At 44.2% G+C, this 22,926-nt stretch overlaps 1 protein-coding gene across 2 annotated transcripts in view; it reads right to left on the bottom strand.

The window, feature by feature from the left end:
- Positions 1–11,560: 11,560 nt before the first annotated feature.
- CANX (calnexin) overlaps positions 11,561–22,926 on the bottom strand; it is a 53,067-nt gene continuing 41,701 nt past the window's right edge. For both annotated transcript variants that reach the window (XM_088454749.1, XM_088454750.1), the window contains exons 9-15: positions 22,360–22,473; positions 21,720–21,876; positions 21,169–21,384; positions 19,679–19,798; positions 17,021–17,171; positions 15,717–15,823; positions 11,561–13,376 (exon numbers count right to left, since the gene is read on the bottom strand). In XM_088454749.1, the coding sequence (XP_088310875.1) occupies positions 13,323–13,376; positions 15,717–15,823; positions 17,021–17,171; positions 19,679–19,798; positions 21,169–21,384; positions 21,720–21,876; positions 22,360–22,473 (919 nt within the window). In that variant the 3' untranslated portion in view covers positions 11,561–13,322. The remainder of the gene's footprint in view (positions 13,377–15,716; positions 15,824–17,020; positions 17,172–19,678; positions 19,799–21,168; positions 21,385–21,719; positions 21,877–22,359; positions 22,474–22,926) is intronic.

Below are 22,926 nucleotides of genomic sequence, written 5' to 3'. Positions count from 1 at the left end.
TTTGCCTATGTCATAGGTGGATGTATAGGCTTGTATGGCCTTTTGCTGCTCCTCCATCCTCTGAAGCATATAGAGGGTTGAGTTCCACCGCGTCACAACCTCTTGCTTCAGGTGATGGCGGGGCAGGTTCAAGAGTGTTTGCTGGCGCTCCAGTCTTCGGCACGCAGTCGCTGAATGGCGAAAGTGGCCAGAAATTTTTCGGGCCACCCAAAGCGTCTCCTGCACGCCCCTGTCGCTTTTCAGAAAATTCTGCACCACCAAGTTTATTGTGTGAGCAAAACATGGGACGTGCTGGAATTTGCCCAGATGTAATGCCCGCACAATATTGGTGGCGTTGTCAGATATCACAAATCCCCAGGAGAGTCTAAGTGGGGTAAGCCACTGGGCGATGATTTCCCTCAGTTTCTCTAAGAGGTTGTCGGCGGTGTGCCTCTTACTGAAACCGGTGATACACAGCGTAGCCTGCCTTGTAACGAGCTGGCGTTTCTGAGATGCTGCTACTGGTGACGCTGCTGCTGTTGCTGCGTAAGGTGATACATCTACCCAGTGGGCTGTCACAGTCATATAGTCCTTAGTCTGCCCTGTTCCACTTGTCCACATGTCCGTGGTTAAGTGGACATTGTGTACAACGGCATTTTTCAGGACACTGAGGACACTTTTTCTGACGTTTCTGTACAGTCTCGGTATCGCCTGCCTAGTGAAGTGGAATCTAGACGGGATTTGGAACCGGGGACACACTACCTCCATCAATTGTCTAAATCCCACTGCACTAATGGCGGATACCGGACGCACGTCTAACACCAACATAGCAGTCAAGGCCTCAGTTATACGTTTTGCTTCAGGATGACTGCTGTCGTACTTCATCCTCCTCGCTAAGGACTGTTGGAGGGTCAATTGTTTAGTAAAAGTAGTGGTGTTCCTACTTCCTCTCTGGGATGATGAACGACTCCCAGCAGCAGCAACAGCAGCAGCGGCAGCAGTAGGCGTAGCAATGCAGGATCCTCCAGAGGAATCCCGGATAGGAGAGTCAGTCATGCCAGTGACATGGCCTGCAGGACTACTTCCGATCCTGACTAAGGAGGAAATTGACGAGGAGGGAGTTGACGGTGTGGTTTGCAGGCGCTTGGATACAACAGGACAACGGGATTTAGGTGTCCCTGGACTGCTTACGGTCTTAGCCAAAGTTTCTGAACTTGACAGTAACTTTTTATGAACGCGCTGCAGGTGCCGTATAAGGGAGGATGTTCCTAGGTGGTTGACGTCCCTACCCCTACTTATTTCACCTTTACATATGGTACATATGGCAAGACAGTTGTTGTCCGGATTTGGATAGAAATATTGCCAGACCAAAGAGGTGGAATGTTTGGTCTTCTGCCCAGGCATGACCGTGATGGGCTTTTTCATCCCACGGACAACAACTGTCTCCCCCGGAGCCTGATTTAAACAAACCACATCACCATCAGAATCCTCCTCGCCAACTTCCTCCTCAGCGCCAGCTACACCAGTATCCTCATCCTGTTGTACTTCAACAGTGACATCTTCAATTTGCATATCAGCAAGTGGACTGTGGGTGCTCCTTTCAGCACTTGCAGGGGGCGTGCAAATGGTGGAAAGAGCCACCTCTTCCCGTCCAGTGCTGGGAAGGTCAGGCATCGCAACCACCACCACACTTGGACTCTCCTTGGGGATTTGTGATATCTTCTTAGAAAGCACAGTTCTTCGCTGTGCTTTTGCCAGCTTAACTCTTTTGATTTTTTTAGTGGGAGGAGGGCTTCCATCGTCATGTGAAGCTGAACCACTAGTCATGAACATACTAGGGATCGACCTTAACCGTTCCTTGCCACTCCGTGTCGTAAATGGCATATTGGCAAGTTTACGTTTCTCTTCAGCTGATTTAAATGTCTTTTTCAAGGTCATTTTCCTGAACTTTGCCATTTGGGATTGTATGTGCCCTCTACTATGACATTGGGCATCGGCCTTGGCAGACGACGTTGATGGCATGTTATCGTCTATGTCATGACTAGTGGCAGCAGCTTCAGCACTAGGAGGAAGTGGTTCTTGATCTTTCTCTATTTTATTTTTATCGGAGAAAGTTTGGTCCTCCATTTATGTTATATCGATTTGATATATACGTGCGGCTAAACACAGAAAATAATTTTTTTTTTGGTTTGGACTGGAGTGTACTTTCAGGGGTTACAGCACCCTTTAACGGTCAAGCCAGCCGGCCCTTTACTTATGACACAGGCGCACGCTTGGCACTACTTTGTTGATGCACGTGCGGCTACTGCGCACACAATTCACAAACACAGAAAATAATTTTTTTTTTGGTTTGGACTGGAGTGTACTTTGGGGGTTACAGCACCCTTTAACGGTCAAGCCAGCCGGCCCTTTACTTATGACACAGGCGCACTCTTGGCACTACTTTGTTGATGCACGTGCGGCTACTGCGCACACAATTCACAAACACAGAAAATAATTTTTTTTTTGGTTTGGACTGGAGTGTACTTTCGGGGGTTACAGCACCCTTTAACGGTCAAGCCAGCCGGCCCTTTACTTATGACACAGGCGCACGCTTGGCACTACTTTGTTGATGCACGTGCGGCTACTGCGCACACAATTCACAAACACAGAAAATAATTTTTTTTTTGGTTTGGACTGGAGTGTACTTTGGGGGTTACAGCACCCTTTAACGGTCAAGCCAGCCGGCCCTTTACTTATGACACAGGCGCACTCTTGGCACTACTTTGTTGATGCACGTGCGGCTACTGCGCACACAATTCACAAACACAGAAAATAATTTTTTTTTTGGTTTGGACTGGAGTGTACTTTCGGGGGTTACAGCACCCTTTAACGGTCAAGCCAGCCGGCCCTTTACTTATGACACAGGCGCACGCTTGGCACTACTTTGTTGATGCACGTGCGGCTACTGCGCACACAATTCACAAACACAGAAAATAATTTTTTTTTTGGTTTGGACTGGAGTGTACTTTGGGGGTTACAGCACCCTTTAACGGTCAAGCCAGCCGGCCCTTTACTTATGACACAGGCGCACTCTTGGCACTACTTTGTTGATGCACGTGCGGCTACTGCGCACACAATTCACAAACACAGAAAATAATTTTTTTTTTGGTTTGGACTGGAGTGTACTTTCGGGGGTTACAGCACCCTTTAACGGTCAAGCCAGCCGGCCCTTTACTTATGACACAGGCGCACGCTTGGCACTACTTTGTTGATGCACGTGCGGCTACTGCGCACACAATTCACAAACACAGAAAATAATTTTTTTTTTGGTTTGGACTGGAGTGTACTTTCGGGGGTTACAGCACCCTTAACGGTCAAGCCAGCCGGCCCTTTACTTATGACACAGGCGCACGCTTGGCACTACTTTGTTGATGCACGTGCGGCTACTGCGCACACAATTCACAAACACAGAAAATAATTTTTTTTTTGGTTTGGACTGGAGTGTACTTTCGGGGGTTACAGCACCCTTAACGGTCAAGCCAGCCGGCCCTTTACTTATGACACAGGCGCACGCTTGGCACTACTTTGTTGATGCACGTGCGGCTACTGCGCACACAATTCACAAACACAGAAAATAATTTTTTTTTTGGTTTGGACTGGAGTGTACTTTCGGGGGTTACAGCACCCTTTAATGGTCAAGCCAGCCGGCCCTTTACTTATGACACAGGCGCACGCTTGGCACTACTTTGTTGATGCACGTGCGGCTACTGCGCACACAATTCACAAACACAGAAAATAATTTTTTTTTTGGTTTGGACTGGAGTGTACTTTCGGGGGTTACAGCACCCTTAACGGTCAAGCCAGCCGGCCCTTTACTTATGACACAGGCGCACGCTTGGCACTACTTTGTTGATGCACGTGCGGCTACTGCGCACACAATTCACAAACACAGAAAATAATTTTTTTTTTGGTTTGGACTGGAGTGTACTTTGGGGGTTACAGCACCCTTTAACGGTCAAGCCAGCCGGCCCTTTACTTATGACACAGGCGCACGCTTGGCACTACTTTGTTGATGCACGTGCGGCTACTGCGCACACAATTCACAAACACAGAAAATAATTTTTTTTTTGGTTTGGACTGGAGTGTACTTTCGGGGGTTACAGCACCCTTAACGGTCAAGCCAGCCGGCCCTTTACTTATGACACAGGCGCACGCTTGGCACTACTTTGTTGATGCACGTGCGGCTACTGCGCACACAATTCACAAACACAGAAAATAATTTTTTTTTTTGTTTGGATTGGAGTGTACTTTCGGGGGTTACAGCACCCTTAACGGTCAAGCCAGCCGGCCCTTTACTTATGACACAGGCGCACGCTTGGCACTACTTTGTTGATGCACGTGCGGCTACTGCGCACACAATTCACAAACACAGAAAATAATTTTTTTTTTGGTTTGGACTGGAGTGTACTTTCGGGGGTTACAGCACCCTTAACGGTCAAGCCAGCCGGCCCTTTACTTATGACACAGGCGCACGCTTGGCACTACTTTGTTGATGCACGTGCGGCTACTGCGCACACAATTCACAAACACAGAAAATAATTTTTTTTTTTTGTTTGGACTGGAGTGTACTTTCGGGGGTTACAGCACCCTTAACGGTCAAGCCAGCCGGCCCTTTACTTATGACACAGGCGCACGCTTGGCACTACTTTGTTGATGCACGTGCGGCTACTGCGCACACAATTCACAAACACAGAAAATAATTTTTTTTTGGTTTGGACTGGAGTGTACTTTGGGGGTTACAGCACCCTTTAACGGTCAAGCCAGCCGGCCCTTTACTTATGACACAGGCGCACGCTTGGCACTACTTTGTTGATGCACGTGCGGCTACTGCGCACACAATTCACAAACACAGAAAATAATTTTTTTTTTGGTTTGGACTGGAGTGTACTTTTGGGGGTTACAGCACCCTTAACGGTCAAGCCAGCCGGCCCTTTACTTATGACACAGGCGCACGCTTGGCACTACTTTGTTGATGCACGTGCGGCTACTGCGCACACAATTCACAAACACAGAAAATAATTTTTTTTTTTGTTTGGACTGGAGTGTACTTTCGGGGGTTACAGCACCCTTAACGGTCAAGCCAGCCGGCCCTTTACTTATGACACAGGCGCACGCTTGGCACTACTTTGTTGATGCACGTGCGGCTACTGCGCACACAATTCACAAACACAGAAAATAATTTTTTTTTTGGTTTGGACTGGAGTGTACTTTCGGGGGTTACAGCACCCTTAACGGTCAAGCCAGCCGGCCCTTTACTTATGACACAGGCGCACGCTTGGCACTACTTTGTTGATGCACGTGCGGCTACTGCGCACACAATTCACAAACACAGAAAATAATTTTTTTTTGGTTTGGACTGGAGTGTACTTTCGGGGGTTACAGCACCCTTTAACGGTCAAGCCAGCCGGCCCTTTACTTATGACACAGGCGCACGCTTGGCACTACTTTGTTGATGCACGTGCGGCTACTGCGCACACAATTCACAAACACAGAAAATATATTATTTTTTTAGCACTTGGGGGGAGCACCCCTGATGGACAGAGCACCCCCTGGACAACACTACAGCACTCCTTTAGGACTGGGACACTGCACAGGACTTTGGAGTGGACACAGCCCCTATGGAGAACTGACTGCACAACACAGTCCAGCCAGCCCCTATGGACTTTGAAGTAGTGGACACAGCCCCTATTAACAACAGCAGCACAGCACAACACAGCCAGCCCCTATGGACTTTGAAGTAGTGGACAACAGCAGCACTACACTACACTACACTACACAGCCCTAACTCCCACCCTCCCTCTTCACTGTCCACAGCCGAGTGAGAAAATGGCGCCGACGCGGGTACCTTATATAGGATCCAAAACCCGCGAGACTCGGAAGGCGGGATGATGACGTTTTGCCTCGGGATGATGACGTTTTGCCTCGATTTCAGATCCGAGTCAGGCGGGAAAAGTCGAGCCTGACTCGGATCAGACTCGGATCGGGGGGGTTCGGGGGGGTTCGGATTTCAGAAATCCGAACCCGCTCACCCCTACTTAGGACCATACTTTCTGTGGGAACACCATTGACTAACAGAATGCTAAACTAATATATGCTGGCAGAGGCAGGCTTCCGTGCCCTAAGCATAGTTTGAATTACAGAATTGGAAAAACCTTTTGCTCTTAGGATGGAAGATTCAAGAGCCATGCCGTCAAAGCCACGAGGTAAGTCCGGATGCCGGCAGGAACCATGCGTTACCAGATCCTGCCATAGAGGAAGAAGATACGGACTGTCTATTGACAGATTCTGTATGTCGTGAACCAATGACGTCTGGGCCACATCGGAGCCACCAGTATTACTGTTCTGCCTTCTTGCTTGAATTTCCTGAGAACTCTTGGAGGAGGGAAATCGGTGGAAAGAGATACGCCAACTTTAAGTCCCATCTTACTGATGTAAACCCCACCCTTTACAAGCACCTGTGCAATGTCATTAAGTTGATGTGAGCGACCACCATACTTTTTGTTTGCAGTTTTGTGAGGCATGAAAGGAGCCAGCATTGGGAGGATGTGTTGGTCTGAATAGTGCCATTAGGGTTGTTTCTGGGGTACCTTCTAGGTGAGTCTGCTCTCAACTTATACATGTACTGTTATTATGCAGTACATTAATTTGTAATTATATGACCCCAGAGTGGGTGCTACTATTAGGTAGCAACAATTAATTTGGGGAGAACGTTTGGGCGTGGGGCCCCCGAAGTTGCTCTGGCTGGGGCTTTTTTTCAGGGCATCACCACTTAATTCACATAAAAAAATATCTATCACCTTTCTTTTTGTTTGTCTATTATTTATGTAATTTTAACCCCTTACCATTAACACTTATTGATTTATCTTTACACAACTTCACTTTCACCTTTTTTCCATTTTTCGTGTGATGCCCTGGGGATAGTCCTTGGCTGGATTCTTTTGGGGTTCCCTGCATCTCGGACGTGAACCCCATAATGTTAGGGACGCTGGTATAGAGGAGCCTTGACGTTGGCCCAGCGCTTATTCATATATTTGCAAATGTATGTAAACCAATACCTCTGAATTCTATTATCATGTAGGATTCAAGTATTTTTGTTGATTTTGCTGCAGTGTGCTGGAGGGAAAATCCCTTTTTTTTCCTTTGCCTGGGGACCTTGTGGATGTGACATGATGCCATGGGATCTCTCTCGTAGACCCAATTTGTTACCAAGAGCTGAAACACTCCCGGATGGAGAGACCACTCTCCGGCGTGTATGTCCTGGCGACTTAGGAAGTCTGCTTCCCAATTGAGTTACTCCCGGTATGAATATTGCAGAGATGGCCTGAAGAGGCTCTTCTGCCCAAATCAGAAACCTTATCACTTCTTTCATGGCTGCGTAACTTCTTGTGCTTCCCCTGATGATTGAGGTAGGCCACTCTGGCAGAAACACTGTCTGTGCCCGAGAATCCAGCAACGCTCCCAGATGTACCATCTGCTGTATTGGAGAAAGTGACTATTTATTCCAATTGATTATCCAGCCGTGCTTTCGTAAGCAGGCTATGGTCAGTTGATGGTTTTGTAAAACAACCAGAGTCTGTGCCATTATCAGAATGTTGTCCAGATATGGCAGAATTCAGACTCCCTGACACCTGAGAAAGGCAGTCATGACTGCAATTGTTTTGGTAAATACCTGGGGAGCTATAGCTAGGCCAAAGGGTAGAGCCTGAAATGGTAATGTTGCTGAAGGACAGCAAACTGTAAAAATTGCTGGTGGGATGGTATAATAGGAACATGCAGATATGCATCCTGAATGTCCAGGGAAACAATAAAACAATATAATCCCCAGGCTCCATTGCCAAAATAATTGATCGGAGAGTTTCCATACGAAACTTGGGTACATAGATAAACCTGTTGAGGGTTTTTAGATTTAGTATAGGACAATAAGCCCCAATCGGTTTCTGAACCAGAATAGATTGGAATAATAATCCCTTCCCTGTTGAGACACAGGAACAGGGACTATTACCCCCGTCTGCAGCAGGGAGTGAATGGGTTCATTAAGGGCCGAAGCCTTTACTGCATCTGAGATGATCTGTGCAAAACAACTTCTGGGGAGGATGCCTCCTGAAAGTGAGGGCATACCAGAGAGACCACTTCTCGGACTCAGGCATCTGTTGTTTGACGCCAACAATCTGCAAATTGAAGAAGTCAGCCTCCCACCCCTGGATCCCCCAGGAGATACCCACCCCATCAGGCATAGGGTTTGTCGTCCAGTTTAGAAGCTGTACGTCTTGCCAGGCCTCTTAGTTTGTCACCTTGATATTTTGTGAAAACTAGACATTTTAGAGGAAGGCTGTTCCGTTCTCTGGGACGTGCAAGAGAAGGACCGAAAAGAAACCCGCCTAGACTTTAGTCGCCGTAGGTGGCAGACCTGCTAATTTTGAAGCTGCCAGAGTAGCTATTTTATCCAACTCTGCTCCAAAAAGTATTTCTCCATAGAAAGGTAAAACTTCCAGCACCTTCTTTGATCCTGTTTAGCTTTCCATGATCTTAACCAAAGGGAACGGTGTGTCACTATTGAAGCTGATGTTTTAGAAGCTAAAATTCCAGCATCTACAGCAGCTCCTCCCAGATAGGAAGCAGTTTCCCGTATATGGGCGCTATACATCTGCTCTCTGGTAGCATTTGGTAGAGAATTTTCCAATGCTCCCATCCATTCTTCAACAGCTTTGGCTACCCAGGCTCCAGCCATAGCTGGACAAGTAACTGCTCCAGATGATGAAAAGATCATTTTAAGACATGCTTCAATTTTTTATATCCGTGGAATTCTTAAGGGAAGATGCCGACTGAATAGGCAATGTAGCATTCCTGATTAAATGTGTCACATGAGCATCCACAGTAGGAGGTACCTCCCGCTTAGTACATACAGAAGCCGGGAAAGGATACAACAATGTTATTCTCTTATTCACATAAAAAAAATTGTCAGGGTTACTCCATGCCTCATCCATAAGCTCAGTGAGCTGTTCAGATACAGGTAACTCCTTTCTGACCACCTTCCGGTGGTCATTAAACACTGGAGCCTTCTTACTACGAGCTGGATCATCATCCTGAATGTCTAGGATTGATTTAACTGCCTTCACCAAAGAAGGAACATCCACTGTAGACAGATGGTCCTCCTCCTCCTCCAAGCTAGACCACGGAGAGGAACTTTGTGCATCATCTGGAGGATTCTGAATCCATATGTTGGGCAGACTGACAAAAAGCTAACTTGCACTTAGGCGCCTTAGTAACTACCGGTCTGCTATCAACATTAGATGGTGCCATACTCTAACTAGAATGGCCATCAACATCCTTCCAGGAAAAATGCATAGGAGGTGCAAACATAGCCTGCTGTGGACACCCCATCCAAGGAGGCATAGTGGGAGCAGCCATACGATCCACAAACTGCTTCATTACCTGGGACAAAGAGGCTACCCTACCTGTCTACAGTTATCTTTTGACATGCTCAGTAAAGGTAATAATTGCAAGGTTATGCGATAGCCTTAACAAAAGCTAAATGAATGTGAAGTACTCAGCAAAACCTCAAACCCAAGAGGATGGAGAGAAAAAACAGTTATAATTGACGGACAGAAATAAAAAATAAAAAAAAGTGTCAATACAGCAGCTAGCAAACAGTCACATACAATGCATATGTAAGAAAATTACAAATTGACTCAAAATCAACTACACAAACACAACCAAGGGAGAGGTATACAGGGAGACTGACAAAAACCCTTCTGAGACCAACAGCTACAGGGCACACTGAGCGTGGACCGTGAGCGTCTCATACATGTGGAGGGTAGGCGGAGCAACCAAGTCACGCGAAACCCTTCGTAGAGACTGCATCTGAGTCGGAGCTGCCGGGGGAGCGCCTACCTCCCCTAAGCTGCGTTAACCAGACGGGTACGCTGGGCTTGTGGCAGAAGAGTTTGCTGCCGATCCCCGGCATCAGACTATAAAAGGCCCCGGTGATGTAGTGAGGACGAGGACATTCCCGAGCCCTGACAGCAGCGGCTTCTGGCGCGTCTGACACCAGAAGCAAGGACTGCTGCGAGCGATTGCCCGTAAGGGAGGAATCGCCTTACCCGTCTTCTCCGTGCATCCGGTTGCAGTACAGGTCGCAGCATTGAGGTTAGCAAACTTAGCCGCGACCCGACAAAATCACCAGCCCGGTTACTGGTGTTGCCACCCGGTGGAGGTAGATGGAGTCACAGTATATACGACTTAATTCAGGCGCTTAGTACTGCCAACCCAAAAACATAGAATAAAATAAAACATAAAATAAAAGCTTAGGACTGCCAGAGCAGTCCCGTTACAAAAGGTTCATCTTGATCCTGCCGCTCCAAACTAACTTAAGTCCTATGGCTAGGGGCGGGGTATATATTGAGGAGGACCCTGAGGCATCCTGGGAGCTGAAGCTTTAACTGTTTGGTGCCTGGTCTCCAACCAGAATATCCCCATGGTATCCCTGTGGATCCCTATGGACCCTGAATAAAGAATAGCCACAGATAAAATTGAGTCCACATAAAGCTAATCACATTGTAATTTTGTATTTTAACACAATCTGAGTTTGACATTCTTAGATCTTTCCCACCTCTCTAATTACAGGATAAAAGGAGACGTGTGTTCCTACTGTTTTCAAACAAAAAGGTATCCCCATGCCTTCTCCCTTCCTAAAGCTGGGTACACACTGACAGATATATTGGGCGATCAATTGATCGGCCAAAATATCTGTCGGCCAGTGTGTACCAGCAATATGTCTGAACGACGTAGTTCACAGACATATTGCGTTGGCATGTCCTTCGCAGGCTGCCCATAAACATGCAGCGACAGCCGGGGGGGCGGACACGTCCCCAGCCAGCGGGACTTGCCCCCTCCCACACACTGAACACAGATGATGGTTGTTTAGTGTGTACAAACAACAATCATCTGCAGATCACTCGATGTATGGCCACATAAGTTGAAATTGGAACGATTGGGTGAGCAAGTTAGCAGTGTCCCTCTAATTATAAGAGAAAAAAAAATTTCTACAGGGGCTTCAGAATTCCATGTGTTTGTAACTAGAAATAGTCGTCAATCTAAAATTACCACTGAGTTGGCTGTTTGTTGACAAGTGGAGATCTTTTAATTGCAGCGCATGCTGAGTGGGACTGTCTCCCCACCGCCATTGTAGCATGTCATGAGCGCTAAGCACAACAAGAATATGCATGCACCCTCCACCCCGACACTAGGTATAACCCCTAAACAAATTAGAGCTTTAATGGTTAAAATAACTGCTAATAGAATTCCTAGGTAGGATATAGTGTGTTCCCTTTATTGTCCTGAAGAGCACTCTTGAAAATATATATAATATTTCAGGCATAACATACTTAATTTTATTTAAGCTCCAATGTTCACAAGGCATCAGGGCCATCAACCCCATCATCTTCTTTCTCCATAAAAGTTATTAAAAGGTACAGCTCGCCCAGTTATTTAATATGGCTTTGTCAACAGGGAGAGAGCAGTAATAAAACCATGTAAAGTCTTATTTTTTTTTTTTTTTTTTTATAAAAGGTTTATTTTGTTTTCAGACTCTGAATCCCTACAACAATATAATTTATGATGCAACAAGAGCAAATGGAAATAACAAAACATCACAAAGTTACAGCAAATTGGACTGTCACCAGGTACCCGCAAAGTCTAGCCCAAATATCTGCCATCATCAAGGTTTACATGTATTTTTCAGCCAGTGGATTTGCTGTTGTGGTCTTTGTTGCAGGTGACTATACTAACCAGGTGCGAGAAATACCGGGGAAAAGGAAATGTCAATCTCTAGCTAGACAAAAGCTTGATGAGTCTTTCCAGACTTTGAACTACATGTTCGTTTGTAATCACAGTGATGGAGTTGGTTAGGGAGTGTGATTGACAGCTACATAAAGCACAAGGAAAGCTGCTGGTAGATGCCTACCCATAAGGGCGCTGCATATCCATACCATTGACGTTAAATATTTCTCCATGCACACAGCATGGAAGAGGATGGTCAAAGTTGCACTGACCTGATGAGCCCCAAGCAGATATTTAGGTTAGAATGCAAATGTTGAACAGTATCCGCTGCAGTAGAAGCAGCCATTTTGCTGGCTGAACGAGTATTTGTCAGCTTTTGTAGCTTATTTGACTAGGAACCAGCGACATCAGACACTTCTGTGCCCCAGTGATGTCACTAGTTACCAGTAACAGGTTATTGAATGATGGATGGGTCAGCCCACATGATAGCTGCTTCTACAACATCTAGGTGACAGGCACACTTAAGTCCACTGAATAGCACAGACCAACAGCAGGAAGGTTTAACACTGGGTTTAAATCTGTCATTATGCTTTGACTCAACCTGGGACTCTCCCCCTCTCAATGTCATGTAATACAAGAAAGAAAAAAAAAGATGATTAACAGAACAGTGGAGATTCACAAAAAAAAACAACCTAAAAATAAAAATGAAAGTGCAATAGTAAAATTTTAAATGCTCATCAACAAGTTCTGTTGAGCTAGGAAAGCACACAAAGCAAAAGATATATGTATATATTTATATTTACATATGTGTGTACACACAGTAGACTGACAAGATCCTAGAACCTGCTCAAAGTAGACTCAGTTTGTTTTTTGGTCCGTAAGGTCCACTTTATTAGAGTGATGGTGGCTTAACAGAAACCAAGGACAGCATGCATGGTATCGGGAGCATAAACATGCTTTCTAGAACCAAATAAGCATGTGCTGCATTGTTTAGGGAGAACTCTTGTTTAAATATATGAGGAGCAAAAACAATTCATGACGCCTCAGGGAGATAAAGTTATTTCAGTCAGACAAACCAAGCAGTTAATAAAAAATAAAAAAACAATAAACACACCATCTGCTGTCTAATAATATTTTCTAAAGTTTCGTGATTTTTTTTCTCTTCTAGGATTAATACATTGAAGTTTGGAAGAGTTTGGCAATACTATATTTTTCTGCTTTTGAAAACATTTTAAAAATTAAAGAAACAGTACAGTTAGTTTTTGTTACACTGCATATTTCCACAGAGAAGTCAACCAAGGTCAAATACAGAAATTAAAGGATGTGTTTAGCCACATTGGCGATTGCAAATTTTGTACAGTTTAAATTCAGCTGCAACGTGTGGGCGACAACATCTTGTAGCTTTAGTGTATGAAGAACCAGGGTGGTGGTTTTTCATGGCGACTCTGTAGAAACTGCAAGCTTCTTTATATTAAACTTTTGCCAAATATTCAAGTTCATTGGTAGATTTCCTTCACAGATATTTAATCTCTTCGTGATTTTCGATTTCTCGGAGATCGTCTCAAGGTGTCGTCCTCCTGTTCAAAGGAATGCAGAAATTTAAGTCAGGAAAATTGCAATCGTTTGTGACTTTTGAAGGAATTTTAGCTATTGTAACAAAATAAAGACAACCAAACTAGGTATGGGTAGCTATGGGTCCAAAGCAGCCTGGTCACACTCACCTATAATGTTCTAGCAGCCATTTAAAGTATTATGGCGGGAACTCAATTAGATGCAAAAAAAAGAAACCGTAACGTCTGAGAAGTTCTCAAAATGTGCGTGTTTTAGGGCGATATTTTAGCGTTTATCCTATTACAAAAGATGCGCAAACGTATTTGTGCGGAAACTGCGCATCGTGAACCAAGCGAAAAGTACAGCACATTTTGAGAAAGTCACTCTGTACCTCATAAAAAGGCTAACCGACATAGTAAATCAATATAAAAGTATTAGTGGACCTAATAAAACTATTTTGTGTTCTTAAATTGTCAAATGGATGTTATATGCATATTTGCAGAAGTGTGGAAAAACGAAAACTTTTTTGGAGAAAATTATTGCTGCAGTTAAATTGGAGGTACATTAAAATGGTTGCAAGTATATTTTTGGGTCTATATACTGCACTTTCAAAAAAAAAAAATAAATAAAAAAATACATTTTTAAAAATACACCTGCTGCAGTCACCTGTTTACAACACCTGTCCCATCCATACAGCCACCCCCCGAAATACCAGACCCACTACTTTAAACATTTTGACCCCAAAAATTATATGTCATTAATAAAAAAATATTTTTGCCTAATTAGTGATTGGGGTGTGGGTATACAAAGGGTTCTGAACCAAGTCCCCACATTTCTGCACAAGTTTTCACCCGCTCTGAGATGGTAAAAACAGTTTGCAGGTTTTGGTCTGTTGAGAAAGCTTTGGCAATAGGATTGCACGCTACGCATTTTTGTGCAAAGAGTTTTCGCCAAACCGCTAATTAAATCCGGCATTAAATATCTGCTCTTTGACGCACATTATTCAGAGATCTAGCAGCAAAAGAGAAAAATTTCCTCTCAGATCAGCCACCGCTAATCCTAACAAGTTCCGGACACTTAACTATTGAACAAGTATTGTATATACTTATGTGTACACCCCTTCTTATTATTGTGTTTGCCCATTTCAGCTGCACACATTGAGAACAGGAGAATAAAACACAGTTATAATAATAATAATAATAGCTCAATAATCAAACATTAGCAATGGAATGTGTGGTACTGAAAATCCACCTTTCCAACAAGTTTGAGGCAGATCTAGCAGGGCAGAAATCTTTGCAGTCAAATGAAAGGTGTCGATCCAATCAGGTGCGAGTTTGTTTTATGAAATTCGCACACTTCCCACTAATGCTCGCTGCAGAGAAACGCAAAATCCAATCAGAAATGCCAATTTGTGCTACTTGCAACAAAGTGACGACTGAGATGGCAGGACTATACAGAAGGCGGTTAGTGGCCTAAAGGAAAGTGTACAGGAGATTTTTAAAAGGAGTCAATGGCATATATCTTACACTTACATTTTTTTTTTTCTTAAACCATACTTAAAAATTGTAAAAAAAAAAAAAAGATCATTTGTTACATTTCTTTAACATTCTTAAATAATTTACACACAATTATTGCTTGTTTAAATAAATACTTTTATTACATTTAGGGTGCCTAAACTAATGATTTAGGGGTAATTTTAGCCCATTCTTTTACAACCAAAAATCACATTGGCCAATTAAAAACTAATAGGTGAATAAATAGTCATTATGGAGCGAGCCCAAGGGGTTCTAAAGCAATTCTCAACATTTTCACATTAAATTAAATATTTTTACCCAACCTTTTCACTTGCTTAGGGTGGGTGCGCACAGAAAAAATTTGACTTTCCCCTGGAAAAGCAGGGAGAGTCTTTAATTGATTGGCAACTGCAATTTGCAGTGAGTTTGCCATGAAAAATATGGAGATACAATATTGTTTGAAGCTACTGCAGCAAACAGGTCTATACTCAAAAGGCAACAACAGTGCCACCTAGAGGGTCATAACATTAACACCCACACTTCCATAAATACATGTCATGCAATTGTGCATCAAGCCTTTAGAAGGCACACTCACTAGGGCAGGACTAAACAACTTCTAGCTCTCCAGGCGTTGTGAAACTACAAGCCTCCGCATCAGCCCACTTCCCACAGTCTGAGAAGCTGCACTATAATTCTAGTGGCCGGACAACAGTGCCATTTGCAGCCATCTTATTGCATTTTGCAATAGTTCCCCCCGTGTGCAGATCTCAATTACCAAACCATGCTCTGGGTAAGACTTAAATTGTCCCTCTGGTCATCAGAGTGATACATATTTTATACATCACCGCTTACCTGAGATTTATTTCCCTCCTCGTCGTCCTCTTCTTCCTCATCCTCCTCGTCTTCCTGGCATCCATCCTCAGCATTTCCTTTATCATCGTCTTTACCATCTCCAAATGCTGCAAGACAGATAGATAAGCAGTGAGTTACTGAAATACAAGTATAAAACAAACCTGTCATAGCTCCATCTGTCTCATCATACAAGCGGACTGTATCAATCCACCTATGGCACCTGTAACTCTCCTGGCGCAATATACAAAATGCTGCAAAGGAGCTTTAAATACACATAGATGAACCTCTCATGGCGAGGTGTGTATCAGACAGCACTATGACGTGTTCACAGGCTGCTGCAAAAATAGCACCTTTACATTACTATTACAGTACCTTTACCACCAAACTCCAAAATGCAAGTATCCCCATTAGATTACTTTTATGAAGTACCACTGCCAGAGAGCTCCATGTAACCTACGGCCTGGTAAAAGGAGACGACAACTGATTAGATGGCAACATGACTCATCCAATCAGGATCCAACACAGATCTGTTTCTGAAGACACCAGATATTCTGCAGAGAACCTAGGTCTGTGTAAACATTACCTGCTATATGCATAAATGGTCACCCATAAGGTGAAATAGAACAGTGCCCCCTAGTGGCTGACTCATTGTGCCAGTACAGGTTGAGTCTCCCATATCCAAATATTCCGAAATACGGAATATTCCGAAATACGGAATATTTTTAGCATGACAGATAGTGAAACCATTGATTTTTGATGGTCCAATGTACACAAACTTTGTTTAAGGCAAAAATTATTAAAAATATTGTATAAAATGACCTATAGGCTGTGTGTATAAGGTGTATATGACATATAAATGAATTTCATGTATCTACACAAACTTTGTTTCAGCCACAAAATTATTGAAAATATTGTATAAAATTACCTTCTGGCTGTGTGTATAAGGTGTATATAAATGCATTCTGTGTTTATATTTGGTCTCTATTCCTAAGATATTTCATTATGATATGCAATTATTCCAAAATACGGAATATTCCGATATCCAAAATACCCCTGGTCCCAAGCATTTTGGATATGGGAGACTCAACCTGTACTAATTAAAAGTAAAATACCAGATACAGCAACATATGAGAGAAGGTGTTACAGCTAACACCTAGTTACAAAACAAATCCTATGGATTTTTCCCATATAATCCCTAAAAAAAAAAAAAAAAAAAAAGTAAACAGAGGTGACTTAAAATGCACTATAATGTGTGACCAGCATCACTAGGGCGTCACTCAGTTTGCTGCTTAGCTAGTCCTCACCCTCTTTTTCAGGCTCCTCCTCATCAGCAGGCTCATCCTCTGCATTCTCCTCTTCCTCCTCCTCGGCTTCCTTATCTGCCTCCTTTTCTTCCTCCTTCACATCAGGCTGTGGGGCATCAGTCTTCTTGTAGCTGGAGTCTGCTGGCTGCTTCTGGAAGAACCAATACAACCAGCCGTCAGTTACGCTACAAATCTTCACACTCTTAAGGCGGGTACACACTGGACAATGTGGCCCGGGACAATATGTCAGCCAGTCATATAGTTTGACGGGTCCAAATCTAAGTGATGCAATGAACGATGGAATAATCACTTGTTCCTTCATGCATGCAATATCAGGCTTGATGTGTAGCACATCAAAGCTGACGTCTTTTGCGACTGCGCATATAGTGCGTACACACTGCACAATATGTTGTTCCGATTTGGCCAAATCTTAACAGTCACAGTGTGTGCCCAGCATAGCACACATGTAAGTGATGCACGTTTTTAGGATGCAAGAGTGAGGCGTTTCATACATGAATAATTCACGCACTCTTTGCACGCCATACTAATGCTCTTAGAATATACAGCCCCAAAAAAATACTATCAGTGCCCAAATGGATTTTATGAAAATTGATGCGATTTATAAACTAGCATAATATATCATCATCCATAAGGTGGGAGAAGCTGCCCATAGAAACTAAACAGTTTGTAGCTATGATATATGTAGCACCGTTAATGGTCATTTCAATAAGGTGCGAATTACTCGTGGCCATAAATAAGTGCGGCTGTATGCTGCACTCACAGAACCTCCTGACTTGCGGAATGTTGTTTGCAGCCCTATAGGGCACCTTACAAATATCAACGAGACCGGATGGAGATTAGCCACGAGGGGGGAGCTGCAGTGTAATGACAGCTCGCACTCCTCGCTTCTAATTGAAGTGACCCCTTAGAAGATGATTGGTTAACATGGGTCATTTCTCTCTCGACGGTTTGATACATCTCCCCCTTAACCCTTTTAGAATTGGTTGAGGTAAAATAATGGGTTAAAGCACTTCGATTGGAGACTACACGACTGACTGACTGGCATAATAATAATAATAATATGAAAAGCCGAACAAATAAATTAAAAAGCAACTAGCAAAAAAACAAAGGTGGGGTCACACAGGCACTTAACACATTTTATCCAGCCACACACAGTGTTTAGTAACTCTGAAACCGGCACACAGTATTCAAAGATCTCTCTGAATCACAAACAGAATTCATTTTGGTGTTTCTACAGCGTATTGTAAGTGCTACTGCGAGAAAAGGATTTTGGTAACCGAATCAATACAAGCGCTCCTAAACTAGCTCCTGAACAAATATTACATTACCAACAAAGGGTGGACAATCAAACGCAGACAATCTTTTTTTTTTGTTTTTTTTATTTTATTACCTCCCACCGCTGCGTGTCCCTGAATAACAAATTACTGCAAAGATCAACATTCTGGACAATGTTGAATAAATCCAACACTCAATTTAACTATCAAGAGTACTAAAATACTATTTTTTTCCCCATAGATGTCAATTCTCCTTCCCCCATCAGACAATGGCCATGGTTAATACGGCATGGCCTTCTTGTGCTTCTCGGGTCACCCCTGCCTCTGTGGATAATGTTCAATTCTCAAGTACTTGACAATGTGGAAAATCTAGACTAAGGGCCTGATTCAGAGCCGGACGCTCTGACCAGAGCGCTCGCTCTGAATCAGGGCCCTCCTCCATTAAAATGGATCATCCTCCTGGACGCTCGTATAGCTGTGGGTCACCACCCACAGCATATATGAGCGTCCAAAAAGATGGTCGCGATGGTCTTGACCATTGCGACCATCGGACTTGCGAGGGAAACTCTGCGGTCGGATTTCCCAGCCACAAGCCTTGGAGTGATTTTGGCTCTATCAGAGCCAAAATCACTCCCACTGACATCACTAGTGATGTCAGTGGGGCCGGCTTCAGACGGTAGGCATTCCCATGGGAACGCCTCCGTCTGGCAGGCACGCCCCCGGCACGCCCACCAAAGGGGGCGTGCTGTCAATCAACATCGACAGCACGCCCCCTTTGGTGCCCTCGCACATCAACTTAACCTTTAAAAAGAGAAAACTAGAGCATAAAAAGGAAAAGTAATAGGGTCCTAAATAGCCTTTGCCTACTAGGAGTGCTCATCCAAGTACGTGGAATCCTCAAGGCCCAAATCATCAGCCCCTTCATCTTCCCAGGACTGGGCAACTGCAGGACTCTGGTGTTTGCAGGGCGTTACTGTACAGTTACTGTTTCCCTGCGAGAGGGGTTTGGAGAGAGGAGCCTACTACCTTAGCTATCTATCCAGTGCGCAGTCTGGTGGCAATATTGGATCCTGAAAACAATCAATAAAAAAAAAAAAACCCAGGGAGCGGTCGTGGCACCATTCAAGTTACATACATACAGGTGCACATTGTAAGATAGCCACTGGAGCAGCAAAAGTCTTGTAGGAAAAATTAATTTACACTGCCATAGGTAACAGTTACAATGCCCAAAGTCAACTTATACACAATAGTTTGTGTCTTTGGATGAGGGGAAAAAAATGCTAACACTATAAATCTCCATCAGATCAAACATAAAACAAGGTGTTCAAACTTAAGAGATCTTTTAAAAAGGTCCTGGGCTTACCTTGCCTGAGCAGCAGAATAGAATTATCAGGAATACCGGCAAGGCCACAGTCAGAATGTAGACTACCCAAAGCCAGGGTCTTTCCTCCGCTGCAGCCATCATCTGACCGACCACACTAGGCTGGAAATAAAGGATTTGGTCAGATGCAAAATGAAATAAAAGGGATCATTATTCTATCACCATTCTCATTACAAACACTATGGATTGCCAAAACAGTTCCATTAATTTGGGCCTCCCCTAATGTGATGGGCAATATTAGCAATGTTGTTGTACGCACCAACGTACATTAGGACCGGGACTAGATTTCAGCTATAGTGATTAAGGTGCATTCTCTCTAGGAGAGGATTCTTGCATTGTGTGCAGTGAATGTAAGAGAGCAGACTGGGCCCTGATTCAGATCCACTCGCAAAAAGCGAGCACTCGCTCTGCATCGGGATGGCCGCTTTTTTTTTTTTTTTTTTAATAAACCCAGCCTCCTGGCCGCTCGCTAAGCTGTGGGTGACCACCCACAGTTTTTGCAAGCTGCCAGGTGATGGTCGCGACCATCGGGCTTGCGACGAGACCCTTGTGGTAGGGTCTCGTCTGCCGCAAGCCCCAGTGAGCTTCCCGCTCTAACAGAGCCGGAAGCTCACTACTGGCATCACGAGTGATGTCAGTAGCGCCGCCCTCAAACGGCAGGCGTTCCTTCGGGAATGCCTCAGTTTGGCCAGCCAACCCCCCCCCAACTCACCTACAAAACAGGGCGAGCTGTCGATCAACATCGACTGCCGCCCCGTTTGTAGCGAGCACTGGAGCGAGTGAATTTCTCACTCGCTCCGGGGCGAGCGCACGCGCAGTGCCCCACCGTCGACCCGCTTGCGAGCGGGTCTGAATGAGGCCCTTAGTCATACAGCATCAGATTTATGAACAAGTTCAATCGTTATGTAAAATGGGTCAATCCAATTGTGTGCTAAGGGTGCAATGTGCCATTGCCGGCGGTTTAACACCGGCAACTACACCGCATCTCGAGTTCCTCTCTGAGCCCAAATTTGCATCATTTTGCTCTGTGCTCTATGGAGCTGCGAGCACTGTTATGCGAATTTGGGCTGCCGTAAAGGGCTGACTCACACCTGCAAGATCATCGAGGCCAGGTGGATCGAACCCTGCGGGCGCTTCCTTTGTGTTTTTTTTTTACAAAATTAATACAAAAGCGTAACTTTTGCTATAGGCCCTCATGGATCTGGAGCAGGATGTTTCAGTCTGCCACAGAAGAGTTTTCATATTTGGAAATGACAGCAAATGCTCTTTAATAAGCACAATTCAAGGTTTCACATAAATAAGATCAAAAGAACCAAAAACAATTCTTGGAATAGCTGAAATTATTATTGGCCGGTCAAACAGCAAAAAAAAATAAAAATAAAATCAAAACAAATGTTGGTTACTACAGTGTTGCTCTGATCATGTAGCAGGACCTTTACAGTATCAGTCCCTTGTGGGTAGTCCAGACTTACCTCTGCAGCTCCATCAGCTGCTTTCTTCAGCCCCCAGCCAGCATTTGCCCAGTCATCAGCCACAGCCCTGTCGGAGCACACAATGAAGTTGTCAAAGAAGATGTCAGGCGTCATAGACCACAGCTCCAGACCCATGGCATAGAATGGAGTCATCCTGAAGGGTTCCAGATCCTCAAAGAAATCTGGATTTGGGATCTTTCTTGGTTTCCAGATACCCTGCAAAAGAAAATTGATAACATTCATTTGTGCCGCTCAAGTTACTTTGCAGCTTCCCGTAATGTCCTGAGAAATGAGATTAGACATTAATGGGCACTTAAGCTGCAGGCCCTACATTAATCAGCTAGCAGATGAATGAGCATGGACAGTGACAGATGCCAGAAGCTGGTACCGCCTGGTACTCTTTGAAATAATGGCAAAAAAAAAAATCAGACAAATGTGAACATTTTTATTTTATCATCAAAAAGGTTTAAAATTCATTCAAAATTAAAAAAAGTTAAAAGTTGCAAAATGCATTAGCATCACTGTGACGATTAAACCTTGAAAGCTCAAACCTGGTAACTGGGGTTATCAATCATTGGTGACTTCCATTTTCCTTTATAGTTAGGGTTGTCAATGGTTGGGCGCTGCCAGGCTCCACAGCCAGCTGCGGACTCACATTTGGGATTTGCCACTTGTGGTGCCTCCCACTCGCCATCCATATCTTCATCCCTGTTAAGAGGTTAAAGGAGGACTCTAACAAAAGTCAAACACGTACAAGCAGCATAAACATTACACCTTATAGACACCCATTATGCACCAGTATCTTCATACCACTGCCGGGTCGCGACTTAGTGGAAAAGGGTCTCTGAAAAATAAACCTGGTCTAGTGACCCGGGAATCAGACCCTGGTAGCAACCAGGGTTGAACCCAGGAAAGTCCTGGGTAACAGTCAGTGTAAACGGTATAACTTAGGTCACGATGACCTGGGTCATGCCTCAAACTAGCAGCTTCTGTCGTGCTTGGAGAAGACATCTTCAAGTGTCCACTGTAACGGCGGAATACCCTGGTCACGAAAGACCCGGGGGTTTGGTGGCCAGGTCCGGCCGCCAGTGTAAAATCCAGCTCCGACCAGTGTTCACTCTGTGCTTAGTGTCCTGTGTTGGAGCTGGGTTTTTGGTGGAAAAAGGGTATTACAGAAACCCAGGCACCTACCAGTCTTCCGGTTTCTCGGCATCAGGGTCAGCAATGTACTCTGGTTCATCATCCAGCCAGCCAGCGGGTTTCACTGCATTTTCATCTGGGATCTTTGCTAGTGCGTCCTCATCCCTAAACACAGGGGACACAGCACAGTCAGCAGTTGTTGGAGAATTACACGCTCATTTTGGAGTGGTCCCCAGCCAGCATAGACAACCATAGTGATGTACTACAATGTGTGTCAATCATGTCACCCCTCGGGACAGATTTACAATGCTATGTTGCATGCGCTCTTCCGATTCTTCCTTTTCTGTTCCATTAAAAGATAACGATTCTAAGATAACTAAATAAGTACAGTTTATTCAATAGGTAAATGCTTGTTTGCGTGGAGGTGCATATTAAAAGGCAAAACAATTTAAGTTGTGAATTTTTTGGCATAAACAAATTGACATATTTGAAACTGGACTGAACATAAACACTAACATAGAAAATGTCTAATAAGTTAAGGTTCCAAAATATAGGTGTTCTGAGCAAACTGCTGGACATTCTTCCTTGGGATCTTATTTACAAAGCTACAAATGGATT

Source organism: Taudactylus pleione, unplaced genomic scaffold (assembly GCF_031769625.1).
Source record: "Taudactylus pleione unplaced genomic scaffold, aTauple2 ptg000629l, whole genome shotgun sequence".
Taxonomy (NCBI): Eukaryota; Metazoa; Chordata; class Amphibia; order Anura; family Myobatrachidae; genus Taudactylus; species Taudactylus pleione.
Note: the sequence above shows the minus strand (reverse complement) of the source record. Positions and strands in the feature narration are given on the sequence as shown.